The sequence below is a fragment of the Tamandua tetradactyla genome, chromosome 16, assembly GCF_023851605.1.
Source record: "Tamandua tetradactyla isolate mTamTet1 chromosome 16, mTamTet1.pri, whole genome shotgun sequence".
Classification (NCBI taxonomy): Eukaryota; Metazoa; Chordata; class Mammalia; order Pilosa; family Myrmecophagidae; genus Tamandua; species Tamandua tetradactyla.
This window is the reverse complement of record NC_135342.1, coordinates 12,431,283-12,451,541: the sequence shown is the minus strand read 5'-3', so window position 1 is coordinate 12,451,541 and position 20,259 is coordinate 12,431,283. Positions and strand designations below refer to the sequence as shown.

Here is a 20,259-nt window from a genome sequence, read left to right as displayed (position 1 = left end):
GCCCTGCCAGCCTGGGGCCTCGCAGCCGGGCCTCCTCTCCGACCTTCCGCTTATTTTCTCCACAGGCCTAGAGTGGGTACTTGGCTTGCCCAGGTTTTAGAAATAAAGACAGAAAAGCCCTCCCGCTCTGATGTGGCACTGGGTGGGCCAGCAGCTCTAGCTTTTCTCCTGTCAGGGCCGGCCCCCAAGTCCTGCCAGGGTGGCCCAGGCTGGCTGCCAGCTGCGGCTGCCTGTGGGTGGTGGGGGGTTGGAGAGAGGGTCTTCCCCAAGCCACCTTCTGGATGGGGACAGAAGGAGCAGGCGGCGACGGGCTGGGATCCGGGGCAGGGGGCCAATCCGGGGCTGGGGCCAGGCCAGCGAGGGGGGGTCTGCCTCACCCCATGGCCCCCCGTTAGCACCCCGCTGCCGCATCAGCGCCTTGGCCGGGGTGTCCTTGGAGTCCCACGACTTCTGGAGCTGTGGAGGGAGAGAGAGAGGTGAGGGGAGGCTCCCATGGCCCAAACCAGGGAGGGAGTAGGAGGGGGTAGAAACCGAGGGACATGGAAAAGGATGGAGAAGGAGCAGGAGGAAGAATGAGAGGGGCAGGAGCTGAGGCAGGAGGGAGGAGAAAAGGAAGGAAGGAGCTGAGGGAGGAGAGGGTGGAGGTGAGAAGGCCCTGGCGGGGTAGTTAGAGGGGCCCCTAGACCTGCAGAGGGGGTAAGGAGCCGTATTCCCACCTGCAGCTGTGCAGCTGGGGTGGAACAGGAGGCATTCGGCAGCTGCAGGGGGTAGCGGTGGGGAAGCAAATATTTGCCAAAGGAGGTGATGCTGGGTGAGGGCGGCCTCGGACAGATGGCGGCCAGGACCTTGCCTCCATCCCCGCCCACCCCTCTCCCCTCTCCAGGCAGTGAGTGTCTGCATTCACCAAGGAAGGTGATTCCAGAGACATTCCTTCCTCACCCCTGGCTCCACTTTACAGCTGAGGAAACTGAGGCCCAGAGAGAGCATGTCACCCGTCCAGAGTCCGCAGGAGACCTCTCAGTTCCCCTAACTCTCTCTCCCTCCCCCACTCCCCTGCGCCTCTCAGACCCAGGAAGGTGGAGAACAGAGCACTTAAAATCCGGCCAGGGAGGCATCCAGGGCTGAGTTCCAGTCCCTCCCTGTTGCCTCAGTTTCCCCACTTGGAACCGAGTGGGTGGGAAGCTGAGCGACGCCCTCCGATGGCAGGGTCGTGGTGAAGGTGGAATCAAATCCCTGTCGTGCAAGTGCTTGCCCTGGAGCCTGGCACATGGCACAAGGCTGCTGTAGTGACCCTGGGCAAGTTGCCTCCGTAAAGAGGGGGGCCCAGCATGGCCTCGCGGGGCTGGGAGGAGGACGGAAAGGAATAAATAAAAATAGACTCTGTTCCGTGAACTTACGCTATTATTATTCTATCTCATTCTGTCCTCTCTGACCTCTCCTCCTCCCAACCCAACTGAGAATGGGGACGATGGCTCAGCCCATCTACGGGCTGAGGACTCTGGTCTCAGGAAAGCACGTCCCCATCCCCAGGCTGGGATCGTACCCAGGGCTCTCAGGGTCTCTGTCCCGTATGGCCCACTTAGGAACGTAGATGAGAGGCTGTGCTTTCCTGTGGAATGGGGTCGGGGCCCCCACCTCTCCAGAGCAGGGACCCTGGAGCCAGGTCTGCTGTGTCACCCCAAGCCACTGCCTTACCCTCTCTGGGCTCAGCTGCCACTCCTCGGCCAGCGTCGCCCATTCTCGTCCTCTTGGTCTCAACTCACTGTCCCCGTTGCTGGAGCCCGATGGCTGGGACAGGCGGCTCAGGTCCCACAGCGAGCGGCTGGGCCGGGCTGGGGGGCCGCTGGGGGGCCGGGCGCGCTGGACGTTCCTCAGGATGTCGCTGAGCGCCGGCCCCGGGCTGCCAGGGGGCTCCCGCCTGTCCCCCTGGAGGACGCGGCAGGTGGCCAGGTGGTGGGCAGCCTGCGGGCTGTCAGGCGGCAGTGGCGACGCGGGGGCCACAGAGCAGCGGCGGACCACGCGGTGCGGGCTGGGGGTCAGCTGCAGCCCCTCCAGGACACTGATGAAGGGGCCGGGGCTGGGCGCGGGCAGGAGCGGCCAGGAGGCCGCATACAGTGTCCGGAACTCGCGGCTGAAGGCATCAGTGATCTCGCCCGTCAGCAGCGTCAGCAGGCCGCGGTGCAAGCACGCGTCGCTCCACGTGAAGCTGGGGGCACAGGGGCTGTGGTGAGGCCTGAACCCCCATCCCACTGCCCCCCCATCCCGGGTCCCCATCCTGCTCTCAGGGCAGGTTGTGTGACTTCAGGCAAGTCCCACCGTGGCCCCCCAGCCTCAACTTCTCCTTCTGTTGAGTGGGGACAATTGTGGCACCTACCCCAGAGGGCCGGTCTGAGGACCTCCCAAGTTAACAGACATGGAGATGACCATCAAGAAGCACACCTGAGTGATATGACACCTGGGCTCTGCCCTGACCCCACCTGGAGAAAGGCCGGGTGGGTTTTTCTGACTACCCCAGGGACACTTTGCAGACTCAGCGGCCTCCTGGAGGGACTGCATTTATCAAGCACACGCTGTATGCCCGGTTCTGGGGGTGCCTGTCCTGTGCCTCAGTTTCCCCCAACTGTATAACCTGGAGTTACAGCGTAGGAGTTTTCAGTGAGAGAGCACAGGCAGAGCTGCCCGTGTTCCTGGCCGCTGTCCCCTCGCCTTTACCAGCTCCACGGCGGCAAGGATTTAAAGCATCAAGCACAAGCCTTGGCACACAATAGGTGCTCGGGGACACCCTCCTGCACGCCCGGCCTCTTTGGAATGAAATGAATCCGGGTGCTGAGTCCGGTTCGGGGGGACCCGGGACACCTCCCTTTCTCTTGCTGGGCCTTAGTTTCCCCAGCCGGGAGATGGGACATTGCCCCCCCAACACAGCCCAGCAGGCAAGTCAGTGGCCTTGGCAGCCCAGGGGTGGCCCAGGACCCCTCCCCCACCTATGACCTCACGCACCCCTCCCCCCCAGGCAGCCAGTGGGTACCCCCAAGGCTCTGTGAGGTCACCCCATTCCGCTCCATAAAGACCCTTGCGGGGTTGCAGCTGCTGGCTTGTCTCCATCCCAGGAACCCTCTGAGACCCGGGGACTTTGAGATCCACGGCCAGAGACGGAGCTCCCGAGAGGGACACTGAGCGTTGGGAGTCGGGGACATTCCGAGCACTGACCCTGGGAGGTCAGCGCGAGGGGCGCACTGCCCGTGGGCGCGGGGAGTGTCATCCGGCGGTCCCCTCGGGGAGCCCACAGCCTGGCTGGGGCACCCACCGCCCACGCCGCCCGGCGGCCATGGTCCTCGGCCGGCTGCTGCTGCTGCTGATGGCCCTGTCCCCGGGCACGATGGCCATCAAGGACTGCTACTTCTGCGAGGTGACGGACTCGCACACCTGCCCCAGCATCCACATGACGTGCGGCGAAGAGGAAGACTGCTTCACGGGCTACGGGATGGCCCCCGGCGTGGGGACCATCACCAACAAGGGCTGTGTACAAGCCACCTCCTGCGGCCACGAGCAGCCCGTCAGCTACATGGGCGTCACCTACACCCTTGTCACCACCTGCTGCGTCGGCAACATGTGCAATGCGGCCCCCCGGCCCCCGGGCGCGCGGACGGCGGGACTCGCCACAGGCCTGGCGCTGAGCGGCCTGCTGCTGCTGTTCCAGTAGCCGCCGGGAACGCCGGGGGGACCGGAGCCTAGGAGCCGTCGTCGGGCTCTGCCTCGTCCCCCCACCCGACCCCCCAGAGACCCTTGGCAGCCCTCCCCAGCTTCATCCTTGCTGGCGCTGTCCACCAGGCGCCCAGTGGCTCAGCAAAGCACCCTTGGCACCTAACTTGACGGGGGGTGGGGGGAGGTAAAAGAGGGGGCATGGTGGGTCGGTTAGATTGTTCTAGATTTCATTGGTCTATTTTGTATTTTAAAAGAACTAGATGCTGCTCTTTCTTGGTGGCACCTCAGAGTTGATGAAATACGGAAAAAGAAATAAATGCCAGCTGACATTGATGGAGCACTCATTGCAGGGCCCTTCCCAGGCACCGTTATTTCACAGCCACCCCACCCCACCCTGTCCCCTCCCCCGTGAAGCCGGGATGCAGAAACTCTTTGAGATGCCCAACCCGAGTCTCCGTGCCAGCGGTTCTCAAAGTGTGGCCCTCACATCTGGCAGCATCGGCACCCACCAGGAACTTTCTAGAAAGGCAGAATCTCAAGCCCAATCCTAGACCAGCTGAAATCAGCAACTGTGGGGATGGGGTCCGGCAGCTGGTGCTTTGATGAGTCCCCTGGTGAACCACTGATCTAAAACCATGGTTCTCAGCGGGGTGCTTGACCAGTGTCTGGAGATGTTTTTGGGTGTCATAACTGGGAAGAGGGAGGTGCTTCCAGCATCTGACAGGTGGAGACCAGAGATGCTGCGATGCACAAGACTGCCCCCCGCCACAAAGAGCTATGGGTCCCACATGTGAACAGCGCCACTGTTAAGAAACCCTGATCTGGAGGAACTTAATTCTATTATCCTGGTCTCTGGAGAGGGAAACCAAGGCACAGAGAGGTGAAGCAACTTGCTCGATATCACACAGCTAAGAACTGACAGAGCTGGCCACTGTCCACGGCCCCTGAGGCTGTCATCCTACATGCTTTCCAGTTGGGGAAACTGAGGTTCAGAGTGGGGAGGCCCAGGCCCAAGATCACAAAGCTAGCAAGTAGGTGAGGTGGAACCGGACCCCTAGGGGAGGAGAGGAGGGGTATGAGCACATCTGTGAGCCAGAGTCACCTAGGGAGGGTAGAGCTGGGATGGGGTGTCGGGCCCTCCTGACTTTGAAAGTCTCCTACCCAAACTGGGTCCAGGGTTCCAGATAAGGAAACACGGGGTCAGAGAGTGAAAGACATGTCCCCAAGGCCACAAAACAGGCAGGCGTTTGGGCCCATTTTACAGATGGGAACACCGGAGGCTCAGAAAGGGGAGGGAGCCTGGGGAGCAGGGTGCCGGGAGGTGCTATGCCCACACGGTGGCAGGGGCGGAGCCGTACCTGTAGGACCCGGAGAGGACCCTGTCGCAGTCCAGCAGGACAAACTTCTCCCGCACGCTGCCACTCACATACTGTCCCCGGCGGCTCTGGAAGCTGCAGCCCCGCAGCACGCGGACGTCCAGGTTCTGGGGGAGACGCCTTTGCTCAGTGCTGGGGACTCGGGGTCCCTCCCTGGTGGCCCAGGACCCCACAGAAGGTCTGTGCCAGCTTCTCCAATGCCTCAGGGGGTCTCCCGGGGATACCCCTAACTCCACGGCCCGCCACCCCATGGAAAGCTCCACCCGCACTTGCCCCAGTGCCACGGAGCCCCTCGGACCCGACCCCTACCTCAGTGTTCTGGGGGTTCACCCTCAGTTGCTGGGCCAACGTCAGGAAGGCGGGGAGCTGCTGGCGGTCCAGGAGCAGGTACACGGGCACCCAGCGCCGGGTGGCCGCCTCCACCAGGTCCGAGAGCAGGTCGGGGTCCGTGAAGACGTCCATGACCACGGCCACCAGCTGGGAGTGGGAAGCAGGGATGTGGGCGGGGCCTGGGGCAGGAGGCACTCAGAGGTGGGGGGGTGCCGGGGAGTGCCCTGGTCACAGGTGAGAAGGGGCTGTCACTCCTATGGGGCCTGCAGCTAATGAGGCAGAGGGGGCCCTCCAGACACCCCATCCCCTCATCGCTGGGAAAGTGTCATTATAAATCACAAGCCTGCATGGTCCCCTGCTCTGCATGAGAACATGGCCGCCCTGGTCTGGGGGTCAGGGTGGGTACCCGGGCATGCCCTGGAGCTGGGGGCTGGGTGCTGCCGAGCGCCAATGTCTTGCAAGCAGAGCTGGGTAGCGGGCCTGGATTCAAATCCCCGCTTGGCCGGTTATGGACAAGAGGCCTAACTTCCTGGCGCCTCAGTTTCCCCATTCCTCGATGGGCTTCTATAACGACCGTCCCTAGCTCACAGGGCTGTAGTGAGAATTAGGGGAGCTAACCAGGTCAAGCACTTAGCCCAGAAGCTGGGGGTTCAGCGGGGCTGCGGTCCCTGAGAATGGGGCGGTAGGGGATGGGAACAGGGCATGGACGCCTGAGGCCTGGGGGCCCCATGGTCAGGTCCAGGGGTGGCATGGACACCAGAGGGCACTCAGGTCTTGGGGAGGGGCTGCGGATCCCTGCTCTGTGGTGGTAAGGATGCCAGATCCTAAGATCTGGGGGTCAGGAGGGTGGGGTCCTGCCCTGGGTGGGCAAGGGTGAGCATGGCCCGGTGCCAGGTCCAGGACCCGGGTGTGGGGCTGGCGGGTCTGGGGACGGGCCCCTGCGGCACCCACCTTGCAGGCGGCCTGGATCTCCTGGCGCACCAGCTCCTTGAGGGGCGGGCAGCCCTCGCCGGGGGGCTGCGTATAGAGCTGGGCCCGTGTGATGCCCCTCCAGGCCACGTCCTCAGGCCAGCCCAGACGCAGAGCGGGTGCCAGATCCTCGGACTGCCCCGGCCAGTAGGTGAGGCTGCCCGCGTCCCCGTCAGCGCCGGCTTCCTTGGGCTCGGGCCTGGCTGCTGTCCTGTCCTTAGCGGCCGCGGCCAGGCCCTGGACCTCGTCCCTGCTCAGGAAGGGCCGCAGCCCCTCGCGCCAGACGCAGTCCTCGAAGGCTGCTGCGCCATCGCTCAGCAGGGCCTCCAGCGCCAGCCGCTGGCCCTCCGAGTACAGGAAGCCGGGGCTGGTCTTGGTCAGGGGCAGCTCCCCGGACCCCAACTCCTCTCCTTCCACCCCTGACAGCTGGGAGGCCGCCATGGTGCCCACTCAGGTGGGAGGACCGCAAGGCTGGGTCCCCGAGCGTTTGGTTGTCTCCGGACAAGTGACCACCACGGGTCTGAGGACAGCGGCCTCTACGCGCCCATCTGAGGCTTTCCAGGCACCTCCGCTAGCGTCCAAAGGGCTCCCCACGAGTGTCCCTGTTTTGCCGTCCTGATAATCAATGGCCCAAAATGCCCCAATTGCCTGCCTGCCCACCCGCCGCTGGTCAATGCTGTGACAGCCGGGCTGTACCTGGCCTTCCTGCCACCTGTCTCTGAGGTCTGGCTGTCCCACCTCTTGGGCAGGCTGATCACCTAACACAGTCCCCAAGCAAGCAATGGACCCTTCAGCCATCTCTAACCAGTCATGCCGTCCACCCAGCTGTCCCAGCCATCTCTACTCAACGCATACCTGCCTGCCTGCAACTGTCTCTGACTAAAGGCGGGGCAGACCAGTGTGGTCACGGCCAAGAGCACCTCCAAAGGACCCCCTCCAGCTGTCTGACTGCTTCTGTTAACTTCACTCTCTTGAACCCATTGGCTGGTCTACCAGCTCCCACCAGCTTACCATCCAGAACATTCCACTCCCACCCCATTAATCCTGCTCTCCAGGCCTTAGAGAAATACTTTGTCCTGGGACTTCCTAGTCAGACACCTAGACCTCTGTCCCCTCCGGTCAATTAGGGCCCCACCCCATGTGCCCTCACAGCCTTTGGGGTGGCTGCAGTAGACGCTCATGCGCCCTACAGGGTTTCCCAGTCCTAGAAAGACAGTCCATGACCTCACAACCCGATGAGGTTTGAGGGTCCAATGAGCTGGCCCTGGTCCCCCAGACCTGCTGCCCACTCCCCCCCACCACCAAGCTGCTTCTGGATGCCTGTAGTTCCGAGCTGAGCCAGCCTGTGTCCCAGTAACTCCTGCCAGCTGACTGCCCACTTATTTTTGACCAAGGACCAGTCTACCTTGTCCTCTCCCTCCCAAGCCCCAGCAGCACCTATGACGCTCCTGACCCCACCCACCTCCGGATAGTAAAGCCCCCTCCCTTCAAACGGCAGCCAGGGCACCACAGGGCAGAGCCAGGCCAGCCCCCACCCCCCAGCTCCCCAGCGGAGTCCCAGCTGGGCTCACAGGCCTCCTCTCACCCCGGCAACCCTCCAGCCTGCATTTCTGAGCTCTTCTGGCCCTTGCCTCATTCATACAGCTTCAGTCTGGTACTAGGGAAGCCTGGCCCCTTGTGTCAACAGGAGGGGGTGGGCCAAGTCAGGATTGGGGGTGTGGAGCCCAGGTCCGCACACTCACCCAGTTCCTGGTCCGGGGAGGCCAGCGCTCGTCAGACGGCTTCCCGGTCCCAAGGGAGGGGGACACCCTGCCTGTTCCCACGCACCCCCCCCATTGAGGCCCCGCCCCGAGCACCATCCCCCCAGTGCCAGGAAGCTCTGCAGAGGGCAGCGCAGGTCCTTTGAGAGTAGGGTGGGCGTGCCTAGCTCGGAAGAGGCAGCAGGTGTGGAAAGCACCCGACACCTGGCGCCTGGGTAGGAGGCGGGGACTGTGGGAGTCCACCTGGGGCAGTAAGGGGAAGATGCAGGGTCCGCACCAGCGGGTGCTCCGGGCCACCCCGCCCCCTAGCGGGAGGGGATCCAGCCTGGCTAGTTTCCATGCCAACACACAGGCCCACCCCCCCCCCAACACCCTGCCCCTGGAGTAACAACACAAAGGACTGTCGGCATCCAAAATTGGTTTAATAACGTCAGGATCTGCTGGGGCTAGTTCTTGTAGCCACGGCTTGCCCTGCGGCCTCTGGCGCGCTCGAACTTCCGGCCCTTAGAGCGGACGTAGGGTCTGTGGGAGAGGAGGGAAGAGGAGTCCATCTGATGGGCTGCCTTTAGGACCTCCTTAATGTCGGGTTCGGGATGCGAGGCACTAACAGGGGCAGCCCGGGGACCAGGAGGGACACCTCTGCCCACCTGAACCAGGCCAGGGGAGACATAAAGTTGGCCAAGCAAAAAGCTGAGCCTGCACCCCGACCTGAGCAGGGCCCCATCCCCCCAGCCTGGACCATCTGCATCTCAAGGTATCTATCTCCAACCAAGTCTTAAAGGAAAACGTGTGCACGATGACGCTGGATTCACATGAGGAACAGCAGAAGCAGCTTAAAGGGTGGCGAGGCCCGACCTCAGGGCTGTGGCCATGGGGATGGCAGAGGGAACAAGCTAGGGGCCAAAGTGGGGATCTCATACTCACTTGGTATGGCTGTGTGGGGTTCCCGGGGCCTTGCCGAAATGCCTGTACACCTCCCGGCCCTTGCGGGGACCTGGGGAATGGGGGGAAGGGGTGCATCAGCCAAGGACCAGCCCCCAGTCACCCCCTCCTGTGCCAGAAGCCACCAAGCCTCACTCACCTGAGAGCAGGACAGTGCCGCAGCCCTTGGGGGAGTCCAGGGCCAGCTGATCAAAGGTGAGGATCTTGCCTCCAGCCTTAAGGATGCGGCTGCGGGCGCGGCTGCTCACGCGCAGTGCACACACCTGAGGGAGAGGACAGAGCATCAGACCCGCCACCTGGCCACCCTAAGGCTGCTGGCACTTCCCTCCACTGCCCCGCTCAGCCTCGTGACCCATAACCCGATGGTTACCGGGTTCCCTAGTGGGGAGTGGCAGTTCTTACTGCTCGACACCTGAACATACCCTGAGAAAGCAGCTGAATCTCAGGCTGGAAGATGGCAACCCCCGTGTGTCCTAAACACCACTGCACAGGCAGGATGCCCGCCTCTCTCGGAGGTAACAGAGAGGGAGCATGCCCATGTGCCACCCAGCAGGGCAGGAATTTGAACCAGGTCTGCCCGACTCCACCCTCAGCCCTGGACCCATCCACCGCAGCCCAGCGCTCTCCCCAACTCACCTTCAGTTTGGGCACCTCCTGAATCCGCACGTCATCTGTTATGGTCCCCACAACCACAGCTGTTTTGTTTTCACGGCCAGGAAGCTTCATCTTCCGGATCTAGGGATAGAGAGCGGGTGAGTCAAGAGACACGCAGTAAGAAAAAAACGCCTTTGGTGCTTAAACCCACTGCATTCCACATCAGGACTCTCAACTTAGGTCTAGCTTGGAAAAAGCTCCACATGAGAAAACACAGACACAGAACAGTCAGCCCCTCTCTCCTACTGACTGTGCTCACATGTACATAGCCTGAGACGCTCTTGCGAGGGAGCCTCTTGCAAGCACCCCACCTCAAACTGGGGAAATGAGTCCGGGGCCAGACCTCAGGTTATTCAGGCACAACCCAGGCCAAGAGCTCCATAAACCCACCACAGGATGCAGTCAACCACCTGCTGCCCGGGCCACCAGCCCCAAATCCCCACCCTCTGCTGCACTCCCCACACTAGCGCTCACCATCCGGGAAAGGGACAGGGGCGGCCGGTTGGTGCGACTCATGAACAACCGCTTCAGGACAACTTGGTTGAAGGTAGAATTGGTTCGTCTGGCCAGAAACCTGTACAGCTGGAAGGGAGGGGAAAAGAAATCAGTTTGGGCAAAAAGCGTTCGTACGGTCACAGTACTTCATCCCTATTCCATGGACCCAGCAATCTCACCCCCACCCCCCAGCTTTATACAGCCCAGAGGCTGAAAACCCTGGCGACTCCCTGGATGCGATGAGCACAGGGAAAGAACTAGAGGTGTCAGATTCCTTTGCAGGCCAAAGGCTAGAACGGGGTCCCTGAGGCGCCATTCTCCGACGGCCCTTCCCAGGGGTCTTGGGCCCCAGCCTCACCTTGACCAGCAGCCTCAGGTAAATATCCTGGCTCTTAGGCTCCTTGCGCCGAACCTTTCGGTCCTTGTTGTGGCGGATGTCAACTCCCTGTGGGGGCAAAGGGGTGACCATGAACCCAAATCATGGATCTGACAGACCGCTTATTATGATTTATTTCTAAGATGGAGCTGGGACTCAGGCATCTGGAGAAAAAAATCTCACATCCCAGCTCTATAAGCAGGAGACCTCTCAGAAAATCACTAAAATTCTCTGTGCCTCGATGACTCCTCTGTAAATAGGGGCTAATTCTACATGCAAAGCCTTCACCACGCTGCACACAGCATGTAGTAAACTCTGACACAGCAGTCATGATATTGTACCCAAACTTTAAGAAATTCCTTATCTACCTTAGGTAAGTACTGCTTAAGTTCTCTAAAACCACTCTTTCACCTAGAAAGTGATCCAACCTATTCAAACCAAAAGTAGACCCTAAATCACAGTAACAAAACGAAATCTTACAGGGGGCACGATACCAGAACTACCTCTCATGCAGTTATCTCCTCGAATTCAACAACCCTAAGAGCCATACTGTATTATCCCCAATTAAAGAGTTAAGGAAACAAGGGAGCCCGCGATTTCCACTGCATCCCTTCTGCTTCTCTGAGTAACTGTAAAGCACTTAAAGGTTTGAAGTTACTGTTTACACCCCACTTACTATGCACAGTCAGACCCCATGATAAGCATTTCCTATGAATTCTCTCTTCCCAAACTCAAACTCGTGAGACAGATCTACTGTTTCCAATGGACAGATTAAAAAGCTGAGGCACAGACCTGAAAGTAAGGCGTTACCCAAGATCGCATGTTGGGCAGAGAGCTGAGACCCACAAGGGGCTGGCCACCAAATCCCGGGAACTCGGCCTTCCATTCCGAACCCAACACCCCAGGATGGGGATTGACAGGTACGGACAGAGGCAGCAAAAGCAAGCGCCTAGGTGGTCATGCCGCCTGGGTCCGAATCCTGGTTCCACCACGGGCCCTGGAATCCGAGTCAAATTACTTAAAGCTTCCTGAACCTCCGTTTGCCCATCTGGTCAAAATGCGGGTGACGATAAAGTAGGGCCGGTGGGTCCGGGGGCTAACACAACCCTAGCCTTCGGCCCTCCAGAACAACCCCCATTGACTACGGAGTCGCCTCTCCTGGACACTCCCGTCATCCCTGCCCCCCTCCGACACATCCCCGGCCCAGAACTGCATCGGATGGCGGCGGATGGGCGAGCCCAGGATGCCACCAAACGCGCTCACCATGATGGCGCCTCCTGCTTCGCCAGGTCAGGAAAGAGAAAAAGCGGCCGGTGTGGGCGGGGAAAGCCGTCCAGCGAGTGGCGCCTGCGTGACGTCACACGAACGCGACTCGGCGCTCTACCACGAGCCGGTTCTCTCTATGGTGAACAGGAGGACCGACTAGACAGGCGATTGAAGAATAGGGCCGGGGAACGAGCACGTTGTAACGGAAAGAAGGGCCAGCAGCTGGGGATCATCTCTAGCCCTACGCAGTCACTGTTCTCCATGGCCATCCGGAAAAAAGGGAGCGAGAGAGATGCCGTACGCAGCTAGCCGACCGCGTCGCTCGGTGACGCTCTGGCCCGACGCCGACCGCCTCTCAGTGGCGCCTGGAGGACCGGCGGGCCGACTACTGGAGGTGAGGAGGCGGGGCTGGCCGGGGTAGTCTCGAGCTGGCCGGGGTAGTCCGGACCTGGCGAAACCTCTGACCCTACGCCTTGGGCCTTTTCTTCTCTGACTCACTTCTGCCTTTTTCCCGACGGGCACTTCCCAGGCGTGGCCGCAGTTAAGGAAGTCCTATATGAGGTCTAACTTAAGATCTTCTGCTACAGCCGAGCCTTTAGCATTCTGTATTTCCCACTCCTGGCTCCTCTCCAGACTTCGTTCTCCTGGGACTACATTTTTCCCCATCAGAGAGGTTCACCTTTTCATCACACCTAGCGAGTTTGATGGGCACAGAGAAAGGGCACGGAAGAAACTTAAAGAAAGGGAGACACAGATTAGGGGAGAGGGGAGATGGAAGCCCGGAGATGGGAGGACAAAAAAAAAAGTGGTCGGAGATGATGATAGGGGGGTGGTGTGAGGTGGGAAATGGAGACCCAGGGGTGGGATGGAGCCTTAACCTAGAGGGGGAGATGGAGAACCAGAGAAGCACAGGCACAGAAAGACAACGTGATAGAGCCCTGTCAGCTATAAACAAATTCAAATCCTGACTCTACTACATAACCTCTCTGTGCTTTACTTTCTTCATCTGTAAAATGGGGATAACAAGTCCACCTTAAAGGATGATTCCCAGGGATATATGACTTAATAAAAGTGCTTCTGACAATGCTGTGTGCATAAGTGCTTGACACAAAATTAGCCTTTATCATTATCTGATATTGAGCACAGCCAGACAGACTGAAGGAACAATCCTCTCTCTCCTTTGAGGAAGTTCATACTCAATCTAGAAGAGCCTGTCCTCCACACTTCTACTCATTTCCCTTGTTCTCCACAGAGTTGGAGAGTCAGGTCCAAACTGTTAGGCCTGACTATTTGCTCCTTTTCCCTTGAGGCCTTGGACCCGAGGGCCCAGTGTCATGCTGATGTGATGACCCAGGAGAGGGCTCGCAGATGAATGGATGCCTTGAGACAGAGGAGGAGCCGGACCAGGTAAGGGCCCATCCGAAGGTAAGATCTGGACACCACTGGACACCACGGAAAACATCACGCTAGACCTGACTGTCAGGGACTGCAGAGTTTCTGTCCAGGCTGGTGTGGTTATTTTTCTCTCCATTTCACAGACAGGGCAGCCAAGGCCCCAAGAAGCCAGAGGCTTCCCTGAGGTCACACAGCGAGTTTGTGGGCACTTGAGATCCTCATCTCTGCTTTCTTTCCCTCTTTCTTCCTGTTCCCTCGTCTTTATGACTTAGAGTCTATCTTTGAGTCTCAGCCTCTTTGGTCTGTGTCTCTGCCTTTCTTTCTTCTGAGGTCATAAACTCAGTTGCATGTCTCCTTGTCTCTCCCTCTAACTGGGTTTCCACCCGCTCCCTCTAGATTATTTTTTGGCACATACTATGTGGTGCTGTTACCACTTTAGGTGAGATGCACGGTACACTGGCAATAACTGAACTTTTTCTATTTGTCTCCTTCTGCGCGTCTTTCTCTCTCTGTAGTCCTGTCTGTTTTTTGATACATCCTTGGCTTGTTTTCTTTCAATATCACCATCTCTTTGCCTCTCTCTGTCATCTGTGCTTTCTGTCTCTCAGTTTCAGTACCTCTTAGACTCTGGGACTTCAACAGTCTCTCCCCACTCCTCACCTCCTCTCTGAGATCTTTCTACTTCCAAACTTTGTCTCTGGCTGGCTAAGGATTCTGGGTGACTCAATAAGCAGATGTTTATCTCATGCTGCCTCTGCTGTGATTCTAGCCCAACGTTAATAATCTGTGAACTGCAGAACCAGTCTTCCCTGTCTTTCATTCCGGAATTATCTGTTCCTCTCTGTCATTTTCTGGGTCTTTGCTGTGTACTTCCTTGCTCATCCTCTGGGTGTTCGTTACTGTGTTCTTGTAGCAAGGTTAAGCTCTCTCTAGCCGAAAGCTTCCTCTTCCACGCCCTTTCTCTTCTTTTAAACTCAATAGGTGGGAGGGGAAAGAGAGAGAGAACCCGAGACCCACTTTGCCCTTAACAAAGATGGCGGCGTAGGCACTGGTAATGGAGCCGTGACGCTTCTCTGCTTTGTGTCTGCCCTCACGTGGCGGCAGGTCTCGCGAAGTGCGACACCCCGCCCTGTTCTCCGGCTCTCCCGCGGCCAGCCCCTGCGCCAAGCTCGCGAGTCGACTGGCTCCGCCCCCCACGCGCCCTCATTGGTGCGGCTCAATTAGGCCGTACGACGATTGGCTGAGCCGACGCACACCCTCCCCCCTCCCCCAGGTCTGATGGGGGCGGTGGGTGCTAACTCGAGGGGCCGCCTGGAGAAGGACCCGGCGTGTGAGGAGGGTGCGGGGGTCGGGACAGGGACCGGAGTCTGGGGGTCTGAGGGACCAAGAGGAACGGAGATGCAGGCCTGGCACTGGAATTCCGGGGGTGGGCGATGGAGAACCAGGACCGGGACTGAGAGACCTAGGGAGGGATGGAGGCCCGAGACCGGGTGTGAGGTGGGGGGCTGAGAACAGAGACCAGGATTGGGGGCCAAACCTGGGGTGTCTGTGTGAGGTCGGGGGACGGAGACCACGCCAGAGACCCAGACTTGGGAGAGGCTAGGGCTTTCTGCCTGAGCCTGACTTGAGGCTTCCAGAATGGGGTCAGCGCAGACAGTGGGGGGTGGGGACGCAGGCACCCTGGGCCTGAGGGAGCCGCCCATGGCGGGGAAGTGGGGCGGGGCAGAGGTGGCATCTAAGGGTAGTCCACAGATCCAGGGGTGTGCGGGCAGCTTAGGGCCCCGGGAAGGTGAGAGACAGGCCTGGCAGGTACCTGGGTGGGGCAGTGAGGAACAAAGGTGAACAGAAAGGAGGAGGAGGAGGTGGGAGGCAGAGACTGGAGAAAGGGCAGGGCCTCTGGGGAGGGGACCTCAGTCCTGGCTTCCACCCCCTCCCTGGAGAGCAGGCGGCCCAGTGCCCAGGTCAGTGCTTGGGGGCCCACTCTTGGCCCTGGCCCCTTGCAGGCACCTGCAATGTGGCCCCTACCACTCTCTGACCCCTTAGGCTCTCTGTGTGGCACCTCTTCCTTAGTCTGGCCATCTGTCCCCAGCCTCCTGCCTGTCCTGTTTGCCCGGTCTTTCTCTCCCTTCTAACTCTCTCTGTGATGTCCCCTCACTGTTTCTCTGGCTCGCAGATCTTATCCGTCTTTCTCTTTGTGTTTTTGTGTCTCTCTGCCATGCTTTCTCCCTCTGGAGGTGACGCCCTCCGTGTGTTTCTCTGGCTTTTGCAGAGCATCTGCATTATCGTGAGGCCATCCACCGCCCCCCCCCCCAGCCCTGTTTTCCCAAAGCCCTTATTATCACCCCAAACACCATATCCTTAAATCTTTATCTTGCTTTTCTGTCTTCCAGTTAGGATATAAACTCCACAAGAGGGGATTTTTGTCGTTGTTCCCTGCTGTATTCACTGAGCCTAGCACTGTGATTGGCACATAGAAGATACTGAATAATTACATAGGGAATAAACGAATGAATGCTTGCATGCTTGGGTCTCTGGACTCTCTAGGAGGCTGGCCTCCCTGGTGCCCTGCATCCCCAGGGTCTCCCCACACTTGTCTGAGCCAGTCTGTCCCTGATGCTCCCATCTCTCCTGTCACCGCCCTCACTGTCTCCTCCTGTCCACAGGCCCTGCCCCTCCCGCCTTTCCTCCCCACCCCACGGTGGTCCTGGACTCTGACCCCTGCCCTCCTCCTTTTCCACAGAGGCCAAAGCAGGAGCTGACCTGGAACTGGGCCACGGGGCCGGGAGTGCCCTGCACAGGGCCATGGCCCTGCCACTGCCTCTACTGACCGCCAGCACTCCACTGCTGCATGGCGAGTTCGGCTCCTACCCAGCCCATGGCCCCCGCTTTGCTCTCACCCTCACGCCACACGCCCTGCACATACAGCAGCTGCGCCCCAAGCCTGAAGCACGGCCCCGGGGTGGCCTGGTCCCACTGGCCGAAGTCTCAGGCTGCTGCACCCTACGCAGCTGCAATCCCTCCGACTCAGCGGCCTTCTTCAGCATCTACACCTACCCGCGGGGCCGGCGCGGGGGCCGGCGCAGAGCCACACGCACCTTCCGGGCCGACGGGGCGGCCAGCTACGAGGAGAACCGCGCTGAGGTCCAGCGCTGGGCGACTGCTCTCACGTGTCTGCTCCGTGGGCTGCCGCTGCCTGGGGATGGGGGTGAGGTGCTGGGCAGCCACCCTGCCCTAGGGCCACCTTGGTGTCTCCGCTTCTCCTGTGGGCAGCTCTGTCTCGGCTTTTCTGTGTTTCTGTCTGATGTCTCTCTCTAGGTCCCTGTTGACTGATTGATATGCAGACAGGGACAGATTAGAGAAGGAACAAAAGACAAGCAGAGAGAGATGATGTCTGCTGGTCTCTCGCTAGATTTCTGTCTCTGCACACACCCCACCCTAGGTCTTGGACTCTCCCCTCTGGGTCTCTGTCCCCACTTCCCCCCTCCCTGCCGATCTCTGTCCCTTCCTCTCGTTCCTGGGTCTTGACCACAGGTGAGTCACAGGCTCCCAGGCCGGTGGAGACAGTAGACTAGGAAGTGTTCAGTGACCAGCCACCACCAGGTGCTAACTGAGCTCCCATGGGGCACCTAGGTGCTGAAAGTGGCATCTCATCCAACCTCTAGGGGGTCAGAGAAGGCTTCCTGGGGGTGGAGGCCCCACCCAGGGTGCTCAGCTGGAGCAGGAAGGTAAAGGTACAAGGTTCCCCATCTCCTGGGCCCTCCTTGGTCCTCCAAGCTCCTGCTGGGCCTTGGAGCCCCAAGAGCCTGGGACAGGGAGGGAGTCTCACAATGGAGTAACCTGATCCTGGGATCCAGGTGTGCAGGAGGGAGAAGTGGAAACCACAGGTCCTTGTGCTCTCCTCTTCCACGTAGGTCCAAAGAGCACAGGGATTAGACACCCAAGCTCTGCTTTTCTCAGAGCACCTGGGGCTGGGGGAGGGGCAGCAAATCTGGGCCTGCCCAGGTGTGGGCTGGGAGAACAAACTACACCTCCTAGCAGGCCCTGTGCCAGCTCTCCACTGATTCCATCAGGGGCTGTTGGGAGCTACTGCTTCTGAGGTGTGGGGCCTGGGTCTATGGCCTCTGTAGACTCCCTCCCCTCTCTCTGCAGAGATCACCTCAGACCTCCTGCCACGGGCACCCAGGCTGCTCCTATTGGTCAATCCCTTTGGGGGGCGGGGCCTGGCCTGGCAATGGTGTAAGAACCATGTGCTGCCCATGATTTCCGAAGCTGGCCTGTCCTTCAACCTCATCCAGACAGGTACTGTGGTGTCAGGATTGGAGTGGTGTCTGGGAGACCCAAGTCTCAAACTCTGGGTCTGCTCGGGGATACTGAGGATGGGGGATGGGTCTCCTGGGTCCTAGGATGGGGGTGCAGTGGAACAGTCAGCCTCACCTCCTGGTTTCTCAATAGAACGACAAAACCACGCCCGGGAGCTGGTCCAGGGGCTGAGCCTGAGCGAGTGGGATGGCATCGTCACACTCTCGGGAGACGGGCTGCTCTATGAGGTATGGCCGGAGGCCCCTACCCCCCAATCCAGAGTCCTTGGTGACCCCAGAGGCCAGGCCGAGGACCCAAATTTTGAGCATCCCACCCTCTAGGTGCTGAATGGGCTCCTGGACCGCCCTGACTGGAAGGAAGCCGTGAAGATGCCCGTGGGCATCCTCCCCTGCGGCTCGGGCAATGCACTGGCTGGAGCGGTGAACCAGCATGGGGGGTAGGTAGGACACCCCTGTCGGGTACTGCCTCGGGCTGGGCCTAAACTGAGGATACAGTGATGGGAGGGAGCACCCACCTTGGGGAGACAGCTTCTCCCCTCTCAGCCCATCTGCTCAGCAAGTGGGGCTCTGGGACGTGACATTTGTGCTTGTCTTGTTCCCAACTGTATCCTTAAAGCCTAGAACTGCTAGGTACGCAGTAGGCACTCAGTGAATGTTCAGAGAATGGCCCCATCAGAAAAGGCTGTGTGCAGGCAGCCAAATGGTGGTGGGTGGGCTCAGGGCCATGTACACCCCACCCCAATCCCCAGTCTTCGGGCCCTGCTTCCCTGCCTGGCTGGGTCATTCTCCTTAGACCTCCCCGCTGTGGTTCTCTCTCACTCCACCCCCATTTGCTCTTTCCCTTCACGTGTCTGTCCATCTCTGGCCATGAAGGTTCGAGCCAGCCCTGGGCCTTGAGCTGCTGCTCAACTGCTCGCTGCTGCTCTGCCACAGTGGTGAGCGTCCCCTGGACCTGCTCTCTGTGACGCTGGCCTCGGGTGCCCGCTGTTTCTCCTTCCTGGCCGTGGCCTGGGGCTTCGTATCAGATGTTGACATCCAGAGTGAGCGCTTCAGGGCCTTGGGCAGTGCTCGCTTCACGCTGGGCACTGTGCTGGGCCTGGCCACACTACACACCTACCGTGGACGCCTCTCCTACCTCCCTGCCACCGTGGAGCCTGCCTCACCCGGCCCCAATCCCAGCCTGCCCCGCACTAAGTCAGAGCTGACTCTGGCCCCGGGGCCAGCCCCACCTCTGGCCCACTCACCCCTGCACCGCTCAGTGTCTGACCTGCCCCTTCCGCTGCCTCAACCTCCCCTGGTCTCCCCTGGCTCACCTGAACCCCTGCCTATTTTGTCCCTCAACGGTGGGGACCCAGAAGTAGTCGAGGACTGGGGTGGGGCTGGGGATGCCCCTCTGTCCCCTGACCTGCTGCTGCCCTCCCCTCCAGGCTCCCCCGGGGAAGCTCTCCTCTCACCCATGGCCGAGGAGCCCTCAGAAATGCCTGCACCCCCTGGGTTCCCGCCTCCCACCCCTGATGTCCCAGTAGCTAACTCTACCTGTGGGCCACCAGACCACCTGCTGCCTCCTCTGGGCAGCCCATTGCCATCCGGCTGGGTAACACTGGAGGGAGATTTTGTCCTCATCTTGGCCATTTCGCCCAGCCATCTGGGCGCTGACTTGGTGGTGGCGCCTCAGGCCCGCTTTGACGACGGCCTGGTGCACCTGTTCTGGGTGCGCAGCGGCATCTCGCGGGCTATGCTGTTGCGCCTTTTCCTGGCCATGGAGCGCGGGAGTCACTTCGCTGTGGGCTGTCCGCAGCTGAGCTACGCCGCGGCGCATGCCTTCCGCCTCGAGCCGCTCACGCCCCGCGGCGTGCTCACGGTGGACGGTGAGCAGGTGGAGTACGGGCCGCTGCAGGCACAGATGCATCCGGGCCTCGGCACCCTGCTCACTGGGCCGCCCGGGGCTCCTGGGCGCGAGCCTTGAGTTTGACCCGCAACCCGTCGGGGGGCGGGGCCTAGCTGCTAGCGTTAGGGCGGCGGTCCTAACCGCAGGGCCCCGACCCGCGTCTCAGGATTGCGCTCGTCCCCAAGGGACCAAACGTGCAGGAGGGTGGCTTGAATTCTAGGGGGACGGGCGTCAACGGTTACTGATGATATGGGCACACCCGGAAGGTGGTGCCTGGCCATGGGGGTGGGGGGTAGGGTAGGGAAAGAGCCTGGAGTCCGAGCTCGGGGCCCACCTGAGGGGCGGGGCTCAGGCTAGGCCCCGCCTTCGGCTCGCAGACGGCCTAGGCCGGCTGGGGGCGGAGCCTCACCTACGCACCGCCCGCCGACGGGACCCGGAAAGTAGCGGCTGGAAAAGGCCTTAGGTAATTGGCCCGTCGGGGCCGGGGCTCAACCCGGTCCATTCCGGTGCCTCCACCTCACTGGCCAATCAGCCCAGGAGGGGCAGGTTCCCCGACACGACGCCTATTTGCACTAGAAGTTCCTTCTCCCGTTGGTGGGGGCGGGAAGCTCATCTCCCCAGTCTTCTGTCTCAAGTGCGTCCCACCGTCTCTGTTCCCAGAGTTCAAAGCAATTGAAAAGGTCTATGCAATAAAGGCGCTCGCTTCGTTCTCCTCAGACCCTCGCCCCTTTCTCCATCCGGCAGCCCCTGCGAGGGACCGGGCTTTGGGGACCTTCTGCCATTTATG

The 20,259-nt window shown here is 60.3% G+C and overlaps 4 protein-coding genes across 4 annotated transcripts; 2 read left to right on the top strand and 2 right to left on the bottom strand.

The window, feature by feature from the left end:
• Window positions 1–52: 52 nt before the first annotated feature.
• Window positions 53–8,227, bottom strand: FAM83E (family with sequence similarity 83 member E). The gene is made up of 6 exons (XM_077131261.1): window positions 6,360–8,227; window positions 5,388–5,555; window positions 5,061–5,185; window positions 1,760–2,206; window position 1,696; window positions 53–456 (listed from the first exon to the last, which is right to left on the bottom strand). Exons 1-6 carry the CDS (start codon window positions 6,816–6,818, stop codon window positions 172–174), a joined length of 1,485 nt encoding a protein of 494 aa, XP_076987376.1. The 5' UTR covers window positions 6,819–8,227; the 3' UTR covers window positions 53–171.
• On the top strand, window positions 3,029–4,035 carry SPACA4 (sperm acrosome associated 4). Its single transcript, XM_077131262.1, has one exon. The coding sequence runs from the start codon at window positions 3,326–3,328 to the stop codon at window positions 3,698–3,700; it is 375 nt and encodes a 124-aa protein (XP_076987377.1). The 5' UTR covers window positions 3,029–3,325; the 3' UTR covers window positions 3,701–4,035.
• A 313-nt stretch (window positions 8,228–8,540) lies between the features above and the next one.
• On the bottom strand, window positions 8,541–12,014 carry RPL18 (ribosomal protein L18). Its single transcript, XM_077131260.1, has 7 exons — window positions 11,868–12,014; window positions 10,587–10,673; window positions 10,208–10,315; window positions 9,716–9,814; window positions 9,219–9,342; window positions 9,062–9,131; window positions 8,541–8,659 (listed from the first exon to the last, which is right to left on the bottom strand). The coding sequence occupies exons 1-7, from the start codon at window positions 11,868–11,870 to the stop codon at window positions 8,584–8,586; spliced, it is 567 nt and encodes a 188-aa protein (XP_076987375.1). The 5' UTR covers window positions 11,871–12,014; the 3' UTR covers window positions 8,541–8,583.
• Window positions 11,979–20,188, top strand: SPHK2 (sphingosine kinase 2). Its single transcript, XM_077131256.1, is given in 8 exon segments — window positions 11,979–12,264; window positions 13,180–13,277; window positions 16,006–16,030; window positions 16,033–16,470; window positions 17,415–17,564; window positions 17,718–17,812; window positions 17,906–18,021; window positions 18,458–20,188. Coding segments are annotated over 7 exon segments (1,956 nt in total). The 5' UTR covers window positions 11,979–12,264; window positions 13,180–13,238; the 3' UTR covers window positions 19,551–20,188.
• The last annotated feature ends 71 nt before the right edge of the window (window positions 20,189–20,259 follow it).